The sequence below is a fragment of the Micropterus dolomieu genome, linkage group LG13, assembly GCF_021292245.1.
Source record: "Micropterus dolomieu isolate WLL.071019.BEF.003 ecotype Adirondacks linkage group LG13, ASM2129224v1, whole genome shotgun sequence".
Classification (NCBI taxonomy): Eukaryota; Metazoa; Chordata; class Actinopteri; order Centrarchiformes; family Centrarchidae; genus Micropterus; species Micropterus dolomieu.
Window position 1 is genome coordinate 5,578,996 of NC_060162.1, and position 23,235 is coordinate 5,602,230.

At 38.6% G+C, this 23,235-nt stretch overlaps 1 protein-coding gene across 1 annotated transcript; it reads right to left on the minus strand.

Annotated features, from left to right (window-relative positions):
- Positions 1 to 92: 92 nt before the first annotated feature.
- On the minus strand, positions 93 to 22,841 carry LOC123981762 (homer protein homolog 1-like). The gene is made up of 9 exons (XM_046066906.1): positions 21,666 to 22,841; positions 9,295 to 9,451; positions 8,200 to 8,331; positions 7,972 to 8,064; positions 6,050 to 6,192; positions 3,507 to 3,666; positions 3,306 to 3,416; positions 3,151 to 3,231; positions 93 to 2,515 (listed from the first exon to the last, which is right to left on the minus strand). Exons 1-9 carry the CDS (start codon positions 21,668 to 21,670, stop codon positions 2,327 to 2,329), a joined length of 1,071 nt encoding a protein of 356 aa, XP_045922862.1. The 5' UTR covers positions 21,671 to 22,841; the 3' UTR covers positions 93 to 2,326.
- Positions 22,842 to 23,235: the final 394 nt, after the last annotated feature.

The following is a 23,235-nucleotide window of genomic DNA, read 5'->3' on the forward strand; positions in this document are numbered from 1 at the left end:
AATGCAGTTGAAAGCAGAAATAAGAACATTTTAAAGCATTTAGTGGTGTATTTGTACTATAACCAGACTGAAAGAATGACACAACTGCTTAATTTTCATTTTGGTTTTGTTTTACTATAAACAAATCAAAATTCCAATTTTTTGTTTTTAAGCATGTGGTATAATCAACATTTAAAAGTCTTTTTCAAATGTTTTTCCCCCTTTCAAGGTGTAATATTCATAATTTTCCAACATGACAAAGTCATTCAGATCTCCCAAATGTACCCGAACCAACAACAAGCCCTTAAATAGTGTTCCTCAGGTGTAAGTACCGCACTCCTCTAAACGTCGCTGAATTTTTGGCAATTGTAAATCTTCCCAAAAAGAAAAAGTACCGCTTGTTAGTTACCATTGATGCATCTCTGTACCAAAGGCAAATCAGCAAAAATTTAAATCTGTACATCAAAAACATCATTTGGCAAAAAAAAAAAAAAGATTCTCTGCAAATCCAACGTGCGATTTTCATCTCCTTTTGATAAATAGTTCAAAAATATTGCCATTTTTCCCCCCTAAAAAACAAAAACTACCTCGACACCCCACATACTAGACAAAAAAAATCATATTAAGTGAAAACAAGATAGTAAATAAAGATCTTTGTACAACTTCCATCATAATCCTCATCTTCAGTAACAGTTGCTTCAGTAATAAATTAACAAAAAGGATTCAATCATTGCACTTCAAGTCGCAACAGAAACAAGAGGGAAGAGAAAACATCTGATTCACTCGAACACACAAACTCCATTTTTACAAGTGCACTATGAATTTGTTGGAGTGGTATTCTTTAAAAAAAGTGTAAAGAAAGAAAGTGATTAAAATCCTGCCTCGATTGTGGTCTAAACATATCAGAGAGTAACATTACCTGAAAGTGAGAGTGGAAAGTGTTTATTTACCCTCTGATGCTCCCTTTTTGTATTGCTCATATATATTGTAGAAGAATATAAGACGTAGTCCTCGCCGGCCGTTTTGGCGGTCCCTTGTTGGATTACAGTCACAGGGGGGACATTTGTAGTTTTCTCTTCGTGACATTCGACCCCGCAGAGTTCAAATAACAAAAAAAGAGTAGTGTAGGAAAAGTCAAACCGAGTCCTTCCTGTCTGACTCTCAAGTGTCCATTTGGCTGACGATGACGTGAGGAAGAGAGAGAAAAACAAAAAAGAAGACTCGCCGGCTCCTGGTGACGGCGCAGGCCGTCTTTTATTAATTAACAAAGTCTTTATGGACAAAAAAATAAACCCTGAACCAAAAACTAAAATGACACTCAACGTCCCGTCAAACGGCATGACATTCAAGAGACAAAGAACAAAAACAGATTCATGTTCTGAGTTTTAAAAGTGTTGTCAGACCGTCAAGAGTGGAGCAGAGGGAAGGCATGGTCCAAGCAAAGCCTCTCTCAAGAGTAACCTCTGTATTTTTCAACCTGGACCCTATTTTTCAATGTTTTTATCTCTTTGTGACTACTTAGGAAACATTTTTGAAATTGGTTCAGTATTGAGCGAGCACGCTACATTGGGCAGCAGCAAAACAGAGCCGCACCATAATCCTTGCGGACTTTTTGCCACTGACAGGCTTAGATTGTCATTATAGGTGTCTGACAACATTATGGAAAGGATCTCTACAGAGATAGACATTAAGATGTGACATCCTTTTTGTTTAACCAGAAACACGGTCGCTATACTGTCTCATCAAAGCCACCAGACTCCCTTGAGAAAACTAAACTAACCGACCAAGGCAGCGGTAAACAAGCAACTCCCTTGTTCTGACAGGTAAAATTTCTGTTTTCCTCAATGGAGCCTGGTGGCTTTGACGAGAACGAAATAGCAAATGTATCTGGTTAAACAAAAAAGGTTTGTACTCTTTGAACAACGGTCTTTCTCTGCATGGACTTTCCACCATGTTGTCAGACACCTATAATGACAATCTGAGCCCGTCAATGGTAAAAACATGCACTTTAGTGAACCGACTGCAGTGCGCTCGCTCAATACTGGACCAATTTAAAAAAAATTTGTCCCATTTAGTCACACAGACAGAAAAACATGAAAGTAGGATCCAGGTTGAAACATACCTGAGGTACCCTTTAACTTGGCTTGATTGTAAACATGTCCCGTAGAAAAAATGTGTGTGTACCGTTAATGCATAAAGTTGTGTGTAAACATACTCTTTCACAAGTATCGTATACATGTGGAGAGAAAAAAAGAAGAAGAGAATTCAAGTTGCTTAACGTGTCGGTGAGTGCCAACATGCAGGTGGTTTCTTCTCTGAGCGCTGGCTGCTGGTGGCGTCGGCCTCTCTAGCTGCACTCTATGAGTTTGGCCAGCGTGTCCCGAAGTTCGTTCAGCTCGAAGAGCTTGCCGTCCAGCAGCTCGAGCAGGGAGCGCAGGCTCTTGTGAAAGGCCTCCCTCTCCTGCTGGTTGCTCTCCAGACGCTGCTCCAGATCGCTCAGCTGGGCCTCCAACGTCTCGTTCCTCGACTCCGTGTCCTGAAACAATTTGGTTCTTCAAACTAGCTTTAAACCTGTGCTTCTCAAACTCTTAAACCATCTTACAACGAAGTAAAAAGGTCAAAGGCAGGTGGTTTAAAAGGATTTAGCAGTTGAAAAGGTTATTTAAAAAAAAAAAAAAGGATCAAATTTGATGCAGCAGAATCAAAGATGTCGTCATCTTTTTTAATTCCACACATTCTTCTTCCGTGTCAAAAACAGGCGCCTACAGTTTGTGGGCAGCCACCAGACTCCACTGATAAGAACAGAAATTTTATCTTTCAGAACACGGAAGTAGCTGGACTAGCGCTGCATCGGTCAGTTTGTTTCTGTGATTGTGTAACTCTGATGTTTAAAAGGGTTAAAAAGTCACACAATAACAAACAACCGCTGGAGGCAGCCGTAGACTAGAGTGGTAAAATTACTATTTTTGTCAAGGAAGTCTGGTGGCTTTAACGAGAGATATGGCGACTGTTTCTGGTTAAACATAAAGGATCTTACATCTTAATGTTTATCTCTGTAGGGATCCATTCCAAAATTTAAAGTAAAGTAAAAGGATCTGGTAGAACACGAGCTGAAAGCAGCATTAGCAACACCTCATCAGCTGCAGGTGTGACTGTAAGCACAGAACTCACCCGTAGCTTCAGAGCGAGGGAGTCTTTTTGAGACTGGAACTCGTTGGCACTCTCCACCTCTGCTTTCAGTCTCTCCAACTCCTGGAAGTAAATCACAGAAAGAGATCAGATGTTGTAACATGTGTGTGACACCGCACAAACATGTCTTAACGTACCTCCTCCTTGGCCCTCAGCGCCGACTCCAGCTCTTCTATCGTTTGGTTGAGTTCTGTCTTTTGGGATTTGATCACCGTTGTTTGGCCGCTCACACACTCCAGCTCCGTCACCTGGATTACAAACACCACATACATCAAAACCTCATCCCGACGTGGTAAAAACAACCGTTCAACAGAATCATTCTGTTTGTGAGCTGCTACCCGTTTGTGTAGCCTCTCAGCTTCCTCCTGATAAGCGCCCAGCTGTTGTTTCCACTGTTTGACGTTGGCCGTGGACTCGAGCAGCGCCGCCGTTAGCTTGGCGTTGTTCCCCTTAAGAGCCTCCAGCTCCGCCTCCCAGTGCTTATTGATGCTGGTGGAACTGGGATGTGAAGAAGAGACAGTGGTTGATTCAGATCCTTTACATAAGGGGAGACACTACAGGTAAATAGGGGAAACACTTTTTAACAAATGGACATCCCCCCGAAACTTCCCCAGTTGATTATTATCAAATATTATATTAAATAATATTAAATATGCAAATGAGGCATTTTCTAATTAACAATGCACTCATTTGCTTACTTTTCAGCACAACAGCCATAAAAAAGTAATATGTTCGCCATGTTTTTAGGAATAAAATGTTCTATAAATCAGACTATGAATGATACATGAACAAAGCCCTGTGCAAAATCCCTTAGAATATAGAAAGGAATAAAATTGGAAGGTCCAGTGTGTGTAAGTGGTACTGAAGTAAAGATTTCTGGCTCAGAACATGAGAAAATTGTACCTATGTATGTTAACGTTAATGTTAATTTCACTACAGGTGAATAAGGTGAAAAGTATAACTGACAGATATCAACATGAAACTTCCCCAGATGATTATTTACATTAAGACAATTATCTTTTGTATTACAGCTTTTCTGAAATGGTATGTTTAAATGTGCAAATGAGGCCTTAACTAAAAATTGACAAAGTGTAGTAAAATAAACACCTACATGTGTATTTTGGGTGTTTTCTTTCCACTAGTCTGAAAGAAAACCTTGAATCTCAAATTTGACCAGAAAGATGTTTTTGCCTGTAATGTCTTGCCTTAAAAATACTATGGTCTAAAGATACTCAAAGTGCTATACTCAAAATGTACTTTCAGTATCAAAAGTAAAGTACAGAATTATGCAGAATGGCTCTTTTCACAGTTATATTACTACAGAATATTATATTATTCTGTTTTTATCACTAATGAATACATGCAAGAGTATTTTAATGTTGTAGTACGTCAATATGGAGTAAATTGTACACATTGTCCACACTACTGTGTAGATTAAAGTATAGTGCTGCATCACATCATATGAGCAAATCAGTAAGTACTAGTATTTGCTTTTGTTAAGTCCAGAATATGTACCTTTAAAGTATGGAGGGGATTTCTTTATGTATAATGAAGCTTTACTGGTAAAAAGAAAAAAAAAATGACATTTTATCACATTATCTAAACATATTTTATTTTTATTTTTTAATGTTTATTTTTATCCTTTCTTTGTTAATGTATTAGTCTGTGAACTATCACTATGAACTGCTAAAAGTTCCATTATAAATAAAGTAATACATAAAAAGCTGCCAACCCTTTAAGTGCATTTAAAAGTTTCTGTAGTGGAGAAGTTTTTAGTTTGCACCACGATGATTCATCATCCAAATGATTTCATGTAATACCAGTTTGCACTGACCAACTGTCATCGTGTGAGGCTTTGTAAGTAACACAAGCTGCCCCCTCTCAGATGTCTTCTACCCATAATTCATCAGTGGTGGAAGAAGTTTTCACATCATTAACTCAAGTCATAGTAGCACCATGTAAAAATATGTTGTAATTAGTTGAGCTGGAGCAAAAGAACAGTAACTAATTTCCTCTGAAATGTAGTCAAGTCAAAGTACTAAATACAACAATACTGAAGTGCCCAGAAAAATCAAAGATAGAGAAAAGAGAAAATGTACAATAATATAAAATGCTTGATAAATGACTTAAACAAGTAATAGATTATCAAAATAGTACCTTGTTTTGGTGTGACATTTATGATCATGGAGCATTGTAAAAAAAAAAAAAAAAAAAGTATTTTTAGAAAAGTTACATTTATTAATACTTCTAACTGTTAAGTAATTAATAAGTCCTGAAGTGAGAGTGTGATCTGAATATGTGGTGCACAAAAATAATTCAGTGGTTAATAATTAATAATAGGAAGCATGCGTAGTGTTTTAATGTAATGCTTTACATTGCAGAGGCCCGGGGGATCAGATTAATAATGAATGAACCAACAGGAGCTGCGGCGCTCTGTGCCAATTACATTTTAAATAAGCACACCAGAGAGTCGCTAACGGACTCATTACTCTCGTTTAGGCAGCAGAATGTGATCACTTCATGATCAGGACGCGTTAACAATTAAAACCTTATTTAACAACGTTTGAAAAACACAACTGTAACAACAGGAAGACGATGTTTTAAGCTGATGATACACGGAGCAACTTTTAGAGCAATCGTGCAGGGCAACGTTGCCATCAGTGGTAATGAGTAAAGATTACTACCGTATTCCCCTTCCCCCACCACTCCACCACCCGCCCTGACCGCCGCTATCCGCTCAAAACATAGTGGGACTTACCACCAGCAACGTTGCTCAAAAAGTTGCCCTGTGTATCATCAGCTTTACACCTTTCTGCTCTGTGTTTTGTGATACTTGAGAATGTCGTCACTTTGACCTCAGGTTCACCTGGCTCTGGTTTACCTGTGTGAGAAGGCAAGTGCATTCTGGGAAGGCTCTGCTCTGGCTTCGATGTGCTGGGGTGCGTCTGGTGTGACCGTCTCGTCGTCTGTACCGTTAATGCTCTCTGAGGTCAAAGGTGACTGCAGATCACCCGGGGCTGACTCCTGCTCCGACACATCGGCGAAACAAAAATAAATCATTATTATTAGAAAACAAAAAATGCACAGAGTTTTTGTTAAACATTCCCAGAGTTAGAAGAGAATATCGATGCTGCTCTCACGGCTGTACGCTGAATATGAATATACTATATACCGTAGGTGCTGGTAGGCTAGCTCTTCCCCCTGTTTCCAGTCTTTATGCTAAGCTAAGCTAACCGGCTGCTGGTTGTAGCTTCATATTTAATGTACAGATATGAGAATGACACTGATCTTCTCATCTAACTCCAAGCAAGCATATTTCCGAAAACACAAAATTCAGATTCTGAAAAAAAAAAACAACTGTGATAAAGTGTTGACGATTTCAATGCTCTGAAAAAGTAAACGTAGTTCAGGATGCTCGGTTATAAGTTATGAGCTTTTTCATCATGCCTCTGAACTAAACACTGGAAACAAAATTTACTTCAAATGACAGGATGTTTCCTCTGTGTCAATATATTTATTTATTATTTTCAAAGAGCTGCAGGCTGAACTTCACAGTGCATCATTTAAGAAATACTTTTGACACGCTTTACTTTTGTGATTTCAGAACTGACTCTGAAGACGCTGTGTCCCCTTTTACATTTATCTACGTTTAATTGTTGTCATTTGTGACTGGCAGCTGCTCAAACAGCCCTAACGCTAGCTGCCCGTCACTTTTTGAGAGCATGAAAGGAGAACTGGAGGGAGGTTTATGTGGGAGATTCACAGAGACGGGGTTCCTCTGGTTGTTAGTCTGACATTAGGATGATAGACAAGACTGATGACAGGGCTCTCCTGAAAAAAAGAAAGGCTTGCGTATCACACCAAAACAATGACAACGATGTCTGGGCTTCATTGATATGCAAAAATCTGTTAGATACATCACTGAGCTCACGCTGGTTTTTTGCACAAATGGTGAGGGGAGAGGAGTTTGTATCATTAACTGAGGGTAAGACTGGGGAAAAGGGCCATCAGAGTCATGAAAATTAGTTTTTCTACTTCTTTTTACCTTCTTTTTAACAGGTTTGTTGACTGACAACACATTCCTTTTTACAGCGCCACCCTGAGGAAGAATCATTCGGGAGAGCAGAGGAGGTAAAACAAGCCACAAGGAGTTAGCTTAGTGGCTAATAATGTGAGCATAATGCTGAAAGAAACATAAAACAAGTTACTACATCAACAAGACTTGTGTTACAGGAGGTGGCGTACATGATTACATCAGTTTCTCATCAATTTCTAATGAGTACTGATTCGTACAGGTTGGCTTTAGTGTCACACAGGGATTTTTAACATAACACTGAATTAACACTGATTCTGCACTCCACTGTTAAACATCTGAGGAGATCAAGATGAAGAGTTTTTGCGTCTGAAACAGCACAAATCACAGAAGGTTAATGAGTGGATAATCTCAAAAAGGAAACCTCCCTGTGAGCTCACAGTGCAAAATTAGCTATTAGCATCTAGGCATTTCTGAAAAATATAATTTTGTCATTGTTATAATTTTTTGGCTAGCCGCAGCCGTCAGATGTCCATCAGAGTGAAAAGGGTTTGGAAATGCGAGGACGGGTTCCACATACAAATTTTATTTGCTTCCAGTAATTTGCTTCATTTCTAAATACTAAAAAATGTTGATATATAAGCTATCATGACATTGTGGCTGTAAGTCCCCCCCCCCCGCTCCAGAAACTCAAATGTATGGTTAAGGTCACTTCTTCAAAGAGAGATCCTAGTGTACAAAGTATGCTAGGATGCTGATAGTGTCCGTACCTGAGAGGGAGTGCTGGTGAGCTCCATCTTCTCCTGAGACTTCTCCTTGGCTAACCGTGCCGCCTCTTTGAACTCTGCAAACTTATCTGCAAACTACAAACACAACACGAGCAGCTAAATACTACAGCATGGATGGAAACTACTACAACGACGTTTTTTAAACTCTTTTTTGAGAGCGCATACGCACACACACGTATATCAAAGTGAGTCCGAGTCTTGAGTTCTCACCTTGGCCAGATTGCTCTCAGACGAGAAGCCGAGGCCGTAGACGGTGTTCGCCCGGCTGTCGGCCCACTGGCCAAACTTCTGCGATGTCTTTGTGAACGTCATGTTGGGGGTGATGGTGCTGTTGATAATGGCCTGTGGAAGAGAAAACACACATGAGGTCACATGACAACATCTAAAAAGTGAAAACAAATATAGTGTTTGTTAAAGCCTCATTGATACAGGAAAAAGTTACAGCAGTGACAGCTGAGAGCCGCTGGATGCCTGATATCTACTAGGACCCGGTGGATGTGAGTTTTAATTCTGTTCGGTAAACAGGAAGCAGTCAATGAGTTAGTCCAACTGACAGTGATATTATTGATCACACAGTACTCACAGCACAAGGGGTCACAAGATAAATTTGAGGTGTTGTGAGACATTTAACAGAAGATGGAAATCAGTGTTTGGTTGAACTAAACGCAACTGGCAGACATTTTCAACTGATGACAGGGATATGCAAGCAGATATTGTTTTGTTTTTAAAAGGTTTCACAACTTGTAAACTGGTTTAGAAAACCGTCTGCATTTGTTTTTCAAAGCAAAAGAAAACATTTTTCCTCACTTTTGGAATTTGGAAAGAAACACAACCAGACATTTTTTTTCCTCCAGCACCAGCCCACCCAATCTCTGCTATTTCCAGCAGAACGCAGCAAAACTTTCTGGTTCAATAGCAGCAGTCACCCTGAGAGGCTCTTACATAACTATGCTAACTCCACCCCTGCACCTCTCTCATGACTAAAATAATCACTGCCACATAGATATGACAGGCCCAACCACTCCTTCACTGCTTCAGCACACACAGGCCGAGGCAAACGAGGCATACAAGCCGAGAGCAGGGGTCGGACATATTGACCAACATCTAAACTTTATTCATACCCACAGGAGAGGTGCAAGGATTATTTTGGGGGTGATTATCAGTGTGTTCGTATTGATTAAGAAACGGTTCTGACTTTAGAAGAGCTGACCACAGAAACAAATTGGACAGAGACCTCTCTGTTGCTCCAAATAACACATACATAAATACACAAACAGTACTGAATGATATAAACTGTACACACACCTTTGATCCATCCAGACTGATGATTCGATATACATTCCTGGTATTGTCGTAGAAGTAGGAGACGGTGACAGCATGTTTACTGGTGGGAACCCAATTCTTCTTGGTGCTTGGGTCGATCTGGAAGACGTGGGCCCGTGTACTGAAGATGGGCTGCTCTCTGTGCACAGAAAGGAAGAAACAGAATATGAAATAATCAGTATCTGGTTAGAAAGCCTCAATTCGGAGGTTAAACTCTAATATCTGGCGTGTAACTGAACACAAGAGGAAAATCAGGCTTTGGTCTGTACCAAACTTCATGACAATCCAGCCAATTATCATCTCTCTAATAAAGGAAGGAAAGAGTGTGTGTGTGTGTGTGTGTGTGTGTGTGTGTGTGTGTGTGTGTGTGTGTGTGTGTGTGTGTGTGTGTGTGTGTGTCTGTTTTATGTACTTCAATTAAACCATTCATCCAATCAACTTCCCGGTTAGCTTAGTCAGTAGTGCACAGGCTATACAATCGGAGAGTTGTGTGTTCGGTTCCCCCTTCCACGAACATATTTTTCCCTCAACAAATGAAGTATGAAGACACTGTTTCACATGCTCACAATAAAGCATGTGCTGGAGCGTGTGCGTCCCATCCTGACGGCTATTTCAGAGGTGTGTTAAGCACAACACAGACTCTTCTGAATGTCTTTCAGAACTTTTCAAAGTAAAAGCTCTCAATTCAACTCGAAGTAAAGCATTGTGGCAAAAAACTTGATGTAATAACGTGAATAACTGCACCAGCCGCTATCAAAGTATTTATTTATTGACTTGGCCAGCCTCTTGCCAACCACTGCTGTAGGTGAAACCAATGTGAGACACACATTGTGAACAAAAAACGCAGGGAGGTGTTACATCGGCCTCTGTGTCAACCTCATGGTGGCGCTAAAGGAAAAGTCAAGGGATCACCAAAGTCATTAGAGTTCATCCTCTGGGGATCATGCCATCCCTAAAGCCACGATACTATCATGGCTAAAAACATTCAGGTGTACTGAATTTGAATTTAAGGTCAAAGTACTTTAAAGGTAAAGATCATTAGAGTGCAAACCTATCAGTTATAACTCGTCTCTCTGTCATACAAAATATGCTTATCTCTTGGCACTAAGCACAAAGTACAGCTGGGGATGATGGGATGTTTTGCAGTTATTTGCTCATAAATCAAAGTAAGAAAAATTCAATATTTGACCAGAGGACAGCGTTAAACTAGAATTCATCCTGAAGGGGACATGAATATCTGTACAAAAACATGGCATTTCTAGAGCTACGCTGCTAGCATGGCTAAAAGACACAAAAGAAAACGTGTGAATAATGCTCCACATCAGATATCTAACATTATCCTGCCAAGGGAAGGAAGTAGAAGTACTGAGGAACGTGGTGAATCAGAGGCAGGTGGGAGAAACAGCTTCCTAGATCCCAGCACATCCATAATTTACTGCTGTGTTGCTGCACTACTCAGTGACTGGAAGAGGGCAAAGAAAAAGACAAAAAAAAACCCACAAGGCACTTCACACTGAAAACAAGTGTGTTTATGTACAAATATACACACCCAAGTGTTACACACATATGATGTAAACTGGCAAATAAGGGCAGATAGTAAACATTTTAAATTATCTTTGTATCTCTCTTTTTCTCTCTGTATTCTCTTCTTTGTAACTACAAAATGATTTGGTCCATTTCAACCTCTACATGCTGCCACTTGGAGACGGCATCAACTTCCATAGTTATGCTGATGACACACAGCCCAACAGTCTCCCCATAACAACTCTTTTAATTATGTAAATATTGTACATATCAACACTTCTTTATATTCTCTTTGTATTTTATATTTTTACTCTGATATTTATATACTTTTTTATATACCAACTTTCTATTATTATTTATATTGCTTTTTCCTTGCTGTGCAATTTATGTAACTGTGACACAGAATTTCCCCTTGGGATCAATAGTATTATTTCAATAGTAATAATATATACAATAGTAAGTATTTCTGAAAACTTCAGTCTCAGTTTTTATCCGCACAATATAAACTAAGAGTGCTTTTTATCAAGAACAGAGCCAGAGTGTGACCATTTCTCTCTCAAGACAATGCAAAGACACTTTTATTACCTCCAGGATTGATTGCTGTAATGCTCTGCTTTCGGTCTCCCAAAAAAGAATACATTAAAACTAGGACCATAAAGAAAGAGCACACATTACACCAATTTTAAAGTCTCTGCATTGGCTCATTGTATCATTTTATTTGTTTATAAGTCTCTTAATGGTCTTAATGGCCCACGTCTGTGGAACAGCCTTCCTGAGGACCTGAGGGCAGCAGCGAACACTGATATTTTTTAAAGCAAACTACAAACCTAAAGACCTTTTTTAACCAGGTTTTTAGTTTAATTGTATTTATTTTACTGACATTGTTTTATTCTTTTTTATTTTCATGTTTCCTAATTTTTGGTTGAGTTTTCTTTTCATTTTATCATTATTTACCATAATCTTTAATTTTGTTTTTTTTTTTTTAACTCTGCCTCACTGCATTTGAGTTTTATACAACAATGGCCACTGGTAGTGGCCATTCATGAAAATGTTTACTCACCTTGTGTTTTTATTGTCTTTTACTTCAATTCTGTTTGTGTGTGTGTGTGTGTGGTGGCATTATTGTCATTGTTTTTATTTCCATAGTGTGAAGCACTTTGTTTTACATGCCTTTTGTATGGAAAGTGCTATACAAATAAAGACTGACTGATAAAACATTGAAATAAAAGAATGCAAAATTCAATAACTCAAATAATGACTGTCTGCAATCTTTCAAAACACAAATAAACCATAATACCATGATCACTTCATTACTTCGAGTTAATGAACCTTTTCAGTCAGCAGGCAATGAAGGCGGAGTCATTAAAAATGATTTATGTTAGAAATAAAGCCTCATGGAAGCTCGACAAAATAATGTCATACAATGACATTTACACTGAAACAGGTTTATTGATGAGTAGGATTTCACTTACATTTGCCTTGGTATTATTACCAAGGGATGAAGTGATGATGTATGTGTAGAGCTGAAAGTGATATTATGATAGTGATGTTACAAATTACAGAAGACATGTTTAAGTTTATGTTTGACATGGGAAAATATAAAACATCAGTACCAGTATAATCTGTGTATGGTTCATTCTTTGATTATTTAGTTTCAAAACCAAAATGGAAAAACAGGTAAATAGAAAACAAAAAAAATCATCTGTTTTTGTTTTTCTTTTTTAAAACCAAAATGGCAAAAACAAAGCAGCTGCGTTTTGTTTCATCTATGGCCGGTTTTGTATCCCACTGGTTTTCAAATTAACTAGCTGCTGTACAAGTGTGCCCGTTGTTTTCAACAGCTGTGGTCTCGCTTCATCCAGCCAGAGGGAACGATCACCGACCCTCCACAGCTCACCAGGTCGCTCCCGCGACCTCCTCTCCCTCGCCCTGTACGGTCCAGCGCCCGCGACCTCTCCGGTAGACCTACTATGGGTTGTGTTGCCAGTGGAACCGGCGCACTGGATGGTCAGTGGTCTTTCCCTCTGGCTGGAAGAAGTCCAATGCTCCTGATTTTACACATAGCCTGATCCATGTGTTACTGCAGCTGAAGGCTCTCCGCAACACCGCGCAACTTTCAAAAATGTTGCATCTCACGAAGAAAATACAAGTCAGGTTGAAACAGTGTAGAGAGGCTGAACGAAAATTACCCGAACATTTTAATCCGTGTATGATTCGTTAATATACAGCATGCTGATTTAACCAATAACAGTTCGTGTTTGCTGTCAGTACATTGGATGTACTGTGTGAGCTACAAACTGAACGGTGAGCCTCCTGTTTTTCTAACTAAACCTAAACGGAAAAGACAACTTGTTTTTTTGTTTTTGAAACAAAATAATCAAAGAACGAACCATACATGGATTCAGTATCTGGTCTAAGTTTTATTTGTGGCGCCCAAGATGGCAATCACAAGGTGCAAAGAAACCCGTCCCTCCTCTAAGGCAGTGGCTGGACATTCAGAGGTATGATATGGAAAGACTCATGTTCTAAAGATTCAAAAATCAGAGTTTAATTTAAAAAACTGCTTTAACTCCCTCCTTCACAAATGCACTTTGTATCAAGACTGAGATATTTCAAGTTGTATCAGTGCAATCCCTCACTGTCGATAATTTCCGTGTTTCCTCTGTAATAGCAAAACTAGAAATGGGTCTGGGATTTGTGGATTTCTTTCTCTCTTTCTTCCACCCTTTAAGACCACAAAACATTGCTGATTTTAAAAGTTTCAGTCCAAGAAGTCTATGTGTTATTGCTAAATCTGTATACCTTTTGTTCTGAAGTATAGGCAACTATCTGTAACTAAAAATATGTTGCGGCTAAGTTGAGGTGACTAACCTACCTAACTCTCAGTGACTCACAAATCCAATGGCCGCATTTTGTAGTTGTAATTTTAAGAAAGCCAACAATCGTTGTGAATACAACGCATCCAAAAATGTTTCAAAGGTGTACAAAAAGCAACAGCGAAAGGCAGCAGTCAGCAAAAGATAAGCCATCTCCTCTCTTTTCATTCACAAGTCTAACTGGTAAAGAGGTGAAAATGTTCTCCTGATATTGTCTTTCCATAGTGTATCGCCATTTTATTCTCTTTAACCCACTTATGTAAGTATCACACAGTTTAACTGCAAAACCTTCAGAGCTGTCAAAATCAAAGAAGCTATTCCTAAAGCACCAGTGAAGTTTGAAGCTTCAGACGTCATTGTTTACGCGGTATTCTTCATTTGACACGAGGCACAATTTACTGAAACAGGGCACTTCACAAGACTGAGACATGCCTCAGAGTGTCGGTATCATAGACCAATCACTAAACAAAATTAAACATATGCAGCATCTAACACATACCAGGGAGTAACACTGAAGTTAGTGGGGAAAGCAGAATAGCAGTAAATAAAACAAAAAAAATACTAGATAAGAAAAGCAGCATATAACCAGCATGGACGAGAGGAAGGAGACGGAGAGAGCGACTTTCTCCCTCTTTCTGCCGTGTGTGGGCGGTTAAGATAAAAATCAAGCTGGTATTATGCATTTTTTAAAAGCAGCAAAAGAAAGGGAACATTAATTTGCTTCTACTTTTAAAAACCCAGAGTCTGGCTTAAGCAATGCAGCAGAGCCCCCACACAGACATGGACAGCCATCTTATGAGCACAGCGACTGACTGTACTGTTTCGCTGATGATAAGACAAGAACCCTGTGTGTTGGAGGCAGGTGTGTCTAGTCTCTACGTGCCTCTCTTCAATGCTGCTGCAGCTCCCGAGCAACTTGCACAACAAAACAAAGATTGGACTCATTAAAAGAACAACAGGTCAACTGATTGAAAAGATCATGTGTGTTCAGATCGATACTGTGGAGAGCTCCCACTTTCACAGAGACCGCTCAAAGTGACATGCCCTAATGATTTTGCTACAGTGGCTAGATTTATATTTATATTTAAAAGGCCCTGTATGTGTGTTTGCAGGCCAGAGCTGAGCGGCAGGTCGTACACTGACGTAGAGCTATGTTAAAAGGTGACCTGAGAGCACCTGTGCCAACATACAAAGATCAGCAGGCTCTGATCGGCTTCCAAACACTGCTATGGATTTAAAGCTCCCAGGGTCTTTGGGTTAAAAGCTAAAGAACAGGTAACGAGATCTAGATTTAATAGAATATAGATGAGAAAAGTCATCTTCTCCAGCTCAAAAAAAGGAAAGTTTGTAAAAATGTAAATATATGCAAATTGTGGCAACAATTATCTAGTTTTACCATAAACATGAACATTTACATTTATATTTTACCTTAAAACTAATATACACAGACTGCACTACAACTTTCTCACCTAAATGCTATTTTTTTAGCTTAAAAAAAATGAACAGTCTTAATTTAAATGTAATGGGATTTAAATTTTTAGAGAATATTTCAATGATGATCAGAAAAATCCAGTATGAACAAAATCTAAGTAGTAACAATGATTCTGCACATGTAAACACACATTAAAGCATCTTAGTTTGCTAAACATCAAACTACACGTTAAACACCGATGCTGATATTTGTTCTGATTAATTTTGTTTCAATTAGCTTCAGAGGATCACCAAAGTTTTTAATCTTCATCATGAGGGTGACATGAATGTCACGACATCAAATAGTTCACCCAAAAGTATAAATGTCAACCTCACGATGGTGCTAGAGAAAAGGTCAGGGAATCACCAAAGGCAGTAAGATTCATCCTCTGAGGACTGTGAATTACATTTCATGAAAATCCAACCAATAAATGTTGAGATACTTCAGTCTGGACCAAAGTGGTGGACAAACCAACCGACACTGCCGTCCCTAGAGTTGCCAGCGTCTCAAAGTCATGCAGACAGTGACGTCAGTGAATGTTTTGGTTAGCATATCTGAAACAGCTATCAAAATGTAAAACAAGGTGTCCAAAATGCAAAGCATAATCACTTCCAATTTCTGCTGCACTAAGTCACGGATAACTGAGATCCTCTTTGACACACCTCTGTCATTCTGGACAACCAGACAAAAATAAACCGGCCGACGCTCTTAATCCTTGAATCAGGAACTTCAGTCATGTTACATTTAGGCAGTCTATACACCACTAAAGTAACACATTATATTTTGGTCCTTATATCTGTTTGTAGCTAGCCATATAAACTCCTGGTTATATTTGGTTGACTAAACAACAACAAAGACACACTCAGTAACAACAGCCCAACAATAACACACTGACACTCGACAAATTTAATGTAATGTCTGTGCCGGTCTTCCAGGGAAAGTAGATTTCATTGCTTGGCTGGGAGCTCCTCCCTGGTCTCCTCTGAGATACAGCGATTGTTCCCCTCTCTGGGAACCTCCCATCATGTCTAAGTGTGTTAATTAAGTCAGCGGAGGGAAGACTCGGCAGATGTTATTTAAAGACAGACACAGTTAATCAGAGAAGTGCTGATGTAATGTGAGGGTGTGCAAACGGGTTACACACCAGCTAAAACAGGCTGGCAGCTCAACAATGGAGATGGCAAGAATATACTGTATGTGTACAGTATTTAAGGCTGCAACTAATAATTATTTTCATCATCGATAAGTCTGTTGATTATTGTCTTAATTGATTGATTAGTTGGTCTATAAAATGCCAGAAAATTGTGAAAAATGTCGGTCAGCATTTCCCAAAGTCCAAGATGACGTCCTCAAATGTCTTGTTTTGTACAAAACTCAAAGATATTCAGTTTACTGTGATAAAGGAGTAAAGAAACCAGAAGATATTTACATTTAGGATATTTACAAAATAGTTGGCAATTTTTTTAATAGTTGACAACTAATTGATTAAATCGTTGCAGCTCTAGTGAATCTTTATGTTAAATATTTAGTGTATTTATATAGGGGCGCACTTGGGACACTCACACTCATACACATATTATATACTTTTCATATATACATATGTATTTTTTATATTCTATGTTATATTACTGTACTTTATTATATAAATGATCTCATACTATTTTATACTGTAATATATTATAATATACAGGGTTAGGGAGTAACGGATTACATGTAGGGCCGTTACATAATTAGGGTGCAAAAAACAGTAACTGTATGCCTTTACAGTACAGAAAATAAAGACATATTTTCCCAGCCCTGATATTATTGTATGTTTATATGTTATACAGTTTTAACTTTGTTACTTTAATTTACTGTACTTTTAGTTTCAGCACAACACTGGTTGTGGGTACTGTGTGTACATATACTACAGCTATATTTTATTTCTTTTTAATATACTTCAAATGTTTTACTTTTATCAGTTTATCTGCACTTATTTCTGTCTGTACAGGGCACTTAACTACACTTGTGTATGCTGTGGATGTTTCGTGTGAGTAACTGATCATCATGAAGACAATTTTACTTCCTCGGACATGATTTGCTTACAGCAGCTCTTCTCTATTATCTATCAGAACATGTTCGGGACGAGCTGTTATGTAAAATCGGCAGGGTTTAAGACAGGACAGTTTGGGAGATTGTCTCTTAAATGGTTTGCTAAGCTCCGCCCCCTTAGTTACTGTTGCTATGCATGTCAAACTCAGTGATAACAATGGCAGAGTTACTATTAAAATTCAGAGTAATTTGCTTCTCATTTCCAGTCGCTGACTTCTGATTCTATCTGCTATAATGACAACTGCTGTTGTCAGATTTTATCAATTATTAATTATTAATTTTCCTCAATAAACATTTTACAAATGCCCAATAACGTTTGATTTAATTCATTTGAATCACAAAATCATAAAATTTTTATATCAAGATATTTATTTTGTTGAGAAAAGGGGACTTTCACTCAGGAGAAGAAATCTGCCTTTAAACTTGAAAGAAATAATAATTTGACATTTATCATGATAATTATCTATATTGAATGATGTGAAAACTTTTATCGTGATAACTTTTTTGGCCATATCGCCCAGCCCTAAAAAGACATACAGACCGCTATTTCATTTTAACATCTCCCTGTTCGGATGCTTGGCTTTACATACTTGGAGAGGGTACGTTTTCAGTTTTAACATTACGTTAAGAGAAAAAGCTTTAAGGACACCGAACAGTCATAAAGTTATGGCTGATCGGTGTAAAAAGACCAGTGTGTCAACTGTGTTAAAAATAAAAAGGAAGAAAAAAGAAAGTGAATTCAGCCAACTGAAAATGAACACAAAGTGATCTATTTAAAAATATATTGTATTCTTTCAGTAAAGACAAAATACTTTATTTAGTATAGTTACAAATGGAGAAAATGGATCAGAGGCTTGACTAGATTAAGTCACAACTTTTATTTGACTGCTGAAAACATTCTGACTTTAGCTTTGCTCAACACAGCGTCAAAGTCTCAATTATCCATTGATTTTAAGGGGGTTGAAGAGAAATTTTAGCGAGTCATTTTATGTTTCAGTGTGTCATTAGTCTGACAGCGTGGCCTAGATCAGAATCTGCCCCGGAGGTGTGTGTCTCTATGAGAGTGCATGGTGATTGTTAGCCCATAATCCCTTTTCACAATGAAATGTACTGTGGCATTCAAGTCTCAATGACGAGTGCTTTGACAGAGGAATCTGACCCCAGATGTTATCAAATCAGCAATTCTCCACTTACACACCAGCAGAAGACACACACAGACACCAGTGTTTGCATACTGGAAAACAAAGACATGCGCTGTCTGTGACTAAAAGGGCAATGTGTTCAGATTATCTTCAAACTATGAACAGTGTGTTCTGTATCAGGACATTCAGGACACTGGTAACTTGTTGATGCATGCCACATTCATCCTCATGCCAACTTGGATTCGGGTGGGGGGTTGCTTATATAGATATTCATTTATATTGATACAAAAACAGAGAAAAGCAGTAAATCATCACATTTGAGAAGATGTTTTAGCTCTAATTCTAAGGAAATTAAATCTTGGATTTAAGAATCTCTAAAGATTAGGGCTGAAATTTATTTTCATTAGATTAGTGCTTATTTTGTCAATCGTTTGGTCCATTTGCTTAAAAAATTGTTTACCAAAATAGTTGCAGATAAATTTTCTGTCAATCGACTAATGGATTAACTGACTAATCGGATCCACTCTAGTTCACACTGTGGTCAAAGTGTAATTTTTGAATATTTATTTAGGTATGTGTGAAATAATCTGAAATCATCTAAAGGTTCACTATTTAAAGGAACCTTTTTGTAAAACTGTTTTTAGTCTTTGAGAAAGTTTTCTGCTATAATAAAGTACAAACAGACCATTTAGTGGCTCTACCCTGCAATAGCCTAAACTAAAATTAAAATTTTATTATAAAATGCACATTCTCTAGACTGGAACTGATTGTGGTTTTACTTTAAGGGCTCCTAGTATGTGATATAATCTCAAACAATTTAACCATCCTTTATAACCCGCTTTTATGCAGTTGCTGTTGTTCTAACCTCGATTTCAAGTTGTTCCTGTTAACAAATATTAATTTGTTTCCTTCTAATACACATTAGGGCTGCAATTTATGATTATTTTTGTTATAAATGAATGTGTGGTCTATAAAAGATTAGAAAACAGTGAAAAATTCCCATCCCAATATCCTAGAACCCAAGGAAACGTCACCGAATGTCTTGTTTTGTCCAAACAACAGTCAAAAACCCAATAATATTCAATTTACTATAAGACCAAGACAATAATCAAATTCTCCAATTTGAGAACCAATAACTATTAAATTTGACTCAAAAGATTAGTCAATTATCAAAATAATGGCTCATTACTTTTCTGTTGACTAACTGATTGATGGACCAATCAATGCAGCCCTATTACAAACTATATTTTCCTCTTCTTTCATTTCACCCTCAAATCAATGCCGTCCTATAAAGTGCTCTTCACACACTTATAAGCTATATTAATTCATGTTACCATTATCCTGAATATGAAGAATATACAATGAAAAAACAAACAAACAAAAAAAAAAATCAACCAGAGTTTCACAGCACGGACAGTCTGTGCTTGCTAGACACAAGAAAAATAACCCTGCATTACTAACTTAGTGTGACTCAGGGCTAGTCATGAGCTGTGAACATCCTTCCCACATGCTCCCTCGCCCAATCTGACCCAGTGTCACTGTCTGCTGACCCACTCGCAGAGGGAAGCAGCAGGGGCTCGGGAAGGCACAACCCTCCACAGCCATATTTTCCAGCGGGCTCAGAGCTTTCAGTAGCAGACAGACGAGTGTGTGTTTTTGTGCAAAGAACATATTCAATATTTATTCCCTTCAAAATTTCTCAAGATACAGTGATGCACTGACAGCTGAAGCCTTGCATCTTTTCATTGCCTTTAAATTGGGTGTAATAAGATAAAAAGAGAAAGTTACAGTACGTCCTTTCCCTTTTCAAATCACTTGGAAAATATAATAAGACCAATAAGGGAAGAAGTTAGGAAAAGACAAATGGACAATGGTGCAAAGAAATCTCAATGTAGTTGGCGCAAATCTACAAAATGTTCATGCCACGTTGTCTGAGAACCTTAACTGTGTGTCATGTTTGAAATTAGGGCAGCAACTACCGATTACAACATTTTCTATTAACCTAAGTTTTATTTTCTTAATTAGTCATTTGTTTGATAGAATGTCTGCAAAGTAAATTATCCAGGTTATACAGAAGCCTAGTCCTACTGTAAGCCAATAAAAGTATAAACTAAACTAGAACTAACCACTAATATCTCCAACCTCGTTATACCTAAATTCCTGTGACAGACGTCATTCACTGTGCTCCCAAAATATTTCTGTTTCTAGTGACAAAACATACTTGCATCAAGTTGAACTCTGGCCTACTGGCCTGAGCAGTGAAGTCGAAAATATTGCCTGGACGCTGTTTTATTCAGAAGTGCCGAGTTTGAGGAGGACATCATGTTTACAACCATCTATTATGCAAGAACAGAAGCCCTGGTACTTGTTGGAAACAGCTAAATCTGACTTGTTAATTAAGGAGTAAGTGCACACATAGGACAAGCTCTCTTTCTGTGTCTGAAGAACCGGATCGTTGACTGGATTATAACCATTGGCCTTGAGAATTACAGAGGATGTGCTTTGCATTAGGTTTGTAAGCAGTTCACCCCCCTTCTGACCTGACCCTACCCTACCCCCCCCCACCACCACAATATCACAACAAACCAATCTCATGCTACATCATCTGCTGTCATCTGAAGTAAGAACTAGGTCGCAGTTGATCAGGAGAATCACCATACATCTGCAGGTTCAGCCACATGCATTACACTAGCCAAGTGCAGGAAAGATCATTATTGTTTTGGCAGCACCACAAAATAAAGAATTACACAATTAATCTACATTTTCTCAAGAAAGAGAGAAAAAAAAACAATAATGCATATGTATTACTTTCCCAGACATACTTTTTCAAATCACATTGTACCTAAATATGCAATGTGTGAGCTCTGACCTGCTCTCTGCCATCATGAACAGTAGGCTACTTCATTACAGCCTAATCTTTTGGCTCCAGTAATCTCAAATGTGAGTGGATATAATGATGGGACTTCTATCAGCAGTGTGTGGTTTGGTAGTGTATCTCTGGGGCTGTTTGCTACGGGCCATGCATTTCTGTTAGTATCTGAGAAGCAGTACTTCACACAGAGTTAGCCATGGGTGGCTACAGGAGCTAGCAGTGTTTGCCAGACTGGCAGCTGACACTTTTGGTGCTGAAATCTGCTTAAGGGGCAGCTCAAATCTAAATAACAAAGTCAGTCCTACTCTGGACACGTAGAGTGAGACCTGTAGCATGATATTTCATCGTTACTGCAAGTTAACTATCGAACAACATACCCCATTTTTGCTGGATTTTGGAGGCTTGGGTTTAGTCGAAACTGGTCCTGCTGTCTGTGGTCTCTTGAGGGCGGTGTGAACAGGCTTTTCAGTGGGGACTAGCTTCAGCTCTTGATCCGCTCTCTCTCCAAACTAAAGCCGCTGTGGTTGTTGCGACTTCACGGTCGGCGGAGCCACGGTGCTGTATTCAGTCCGACATGTCTTCGTGGTGGTGTTGTTGTTATGCCCTTGAGTACATTTTGGTGGGGTGTTGGTTTCATCCGAGCAAACGTGTTGGCGCATGCATGATGATGATGATGATGAAGAGCAAGAACTCACAGCAGCACTGACTGCCAGTTAGTAGGAGCGACCGTTAGCAACCGTTAAACAAAACTCCTCCAGTTAACACACAAACGAGGATTAACGAGCTAACGTTAAACTGACTGACAGGAAAGGCAGTGTCACTTCTAACTAAAGTAAGCTTTTAAATACAAAAAGGGGGAAAAAAATAGATAAAAGAGACAAACAAAATTGTTGTCTAACCTGTCAAATAACGTTAAGCTAGCTTCATCTGTCCGATGCTAGCTTGCTGATTAACAGTTAACGTTACTCCTTTGGTTGGACACTGTGAGATTTGAGCAACGGTGGTCACACTAATACTTGTACAGATATTTATCCTCAGCCGAAAAAAACCTTAAGATCCGAACCCTCAATCTCAATAAGCCGACTGTTCATAAATCCCAGTTTCAATCGCTGGGTCTTTCTCGCCGTCCGCTGTGCCATTAAATCCCTTTAACCGAGTGTTTTTCACCGCCGCAAGTTAAGACCTTCAACGCCCCATGGAGACGGTAAGCATCTTCTTTCAAGAGAGAGCTTCATCTCTGAAGCTGTTTCTGGAGAAAAAGACAAAATACACTTGGTGCAAACACTCCAGTCTTTAACATCCTCCTCCTCCTCCTCAAAGACAGCGATGTCAACCAAAAAATAATTATATAGACTACAAACGGACGCGCCGTCACTCCTCAACAAGCTGGTTTCCTGTCTTACTGCTCACTTGTAATTTAGCCAAAACGTTCAACTGCTCTTCAAATCATGTCCAAATTATAATGCTGGTGCTCCATCCGCCGATTCGTCCTCCTCTCTTTCAGCCCCGCATCTTCATTCATTTGCTCGGCAGCATCCTCCCTGCCGCTGCTGCTCAGAGGGGACCATTTATATGATGACGTCATCACGCCGCCCCTGAAATTTGACGTACTTGGCAATAAAGTATTTCCTCACATCCGGTATGTTCAATAATCAAAGTTGTATATTTTGCAGTATAAAAACCATAAAAATGGTCAGAGAAGAAGTACTCAGATTAAAGTAAAAATTAAAGTACAAATAGCAATACCACAGTGTAGAAATACTTACTTACACGTCTTGTATTCAAAACTGTACTTACAAATATATGCTACTTAAAATATAAGTACTCATTAAGCTGGAAAAATGACCCTTCTGAGTGTAATATTTTATAACTCTGCAAACAGCATTTTAATGTTGTAGTTGGACAAGTTGGACTTCTTTATACTAATTGTTTAATCAATAACAATGC

Coding starts and splice junctions, on each gene's coding strand:
- LOC123981762 (XM_046066906.1), bottom strand. Junction 8,065..8,199: donor CTGAGAGCAATCTGGCCAAG/GTGAGAACTCAA, acceptor TTGTGTTTGTAG/TTTGCAGATAAGTTTGCAGA. Junction 2,516..3,150: donor CCCTCGCTCTGAAGCTACGG/GTGAGTTCTGTG, acceptor AAATTGTTTCAG/GACACGGAGTCGAGGAACGA.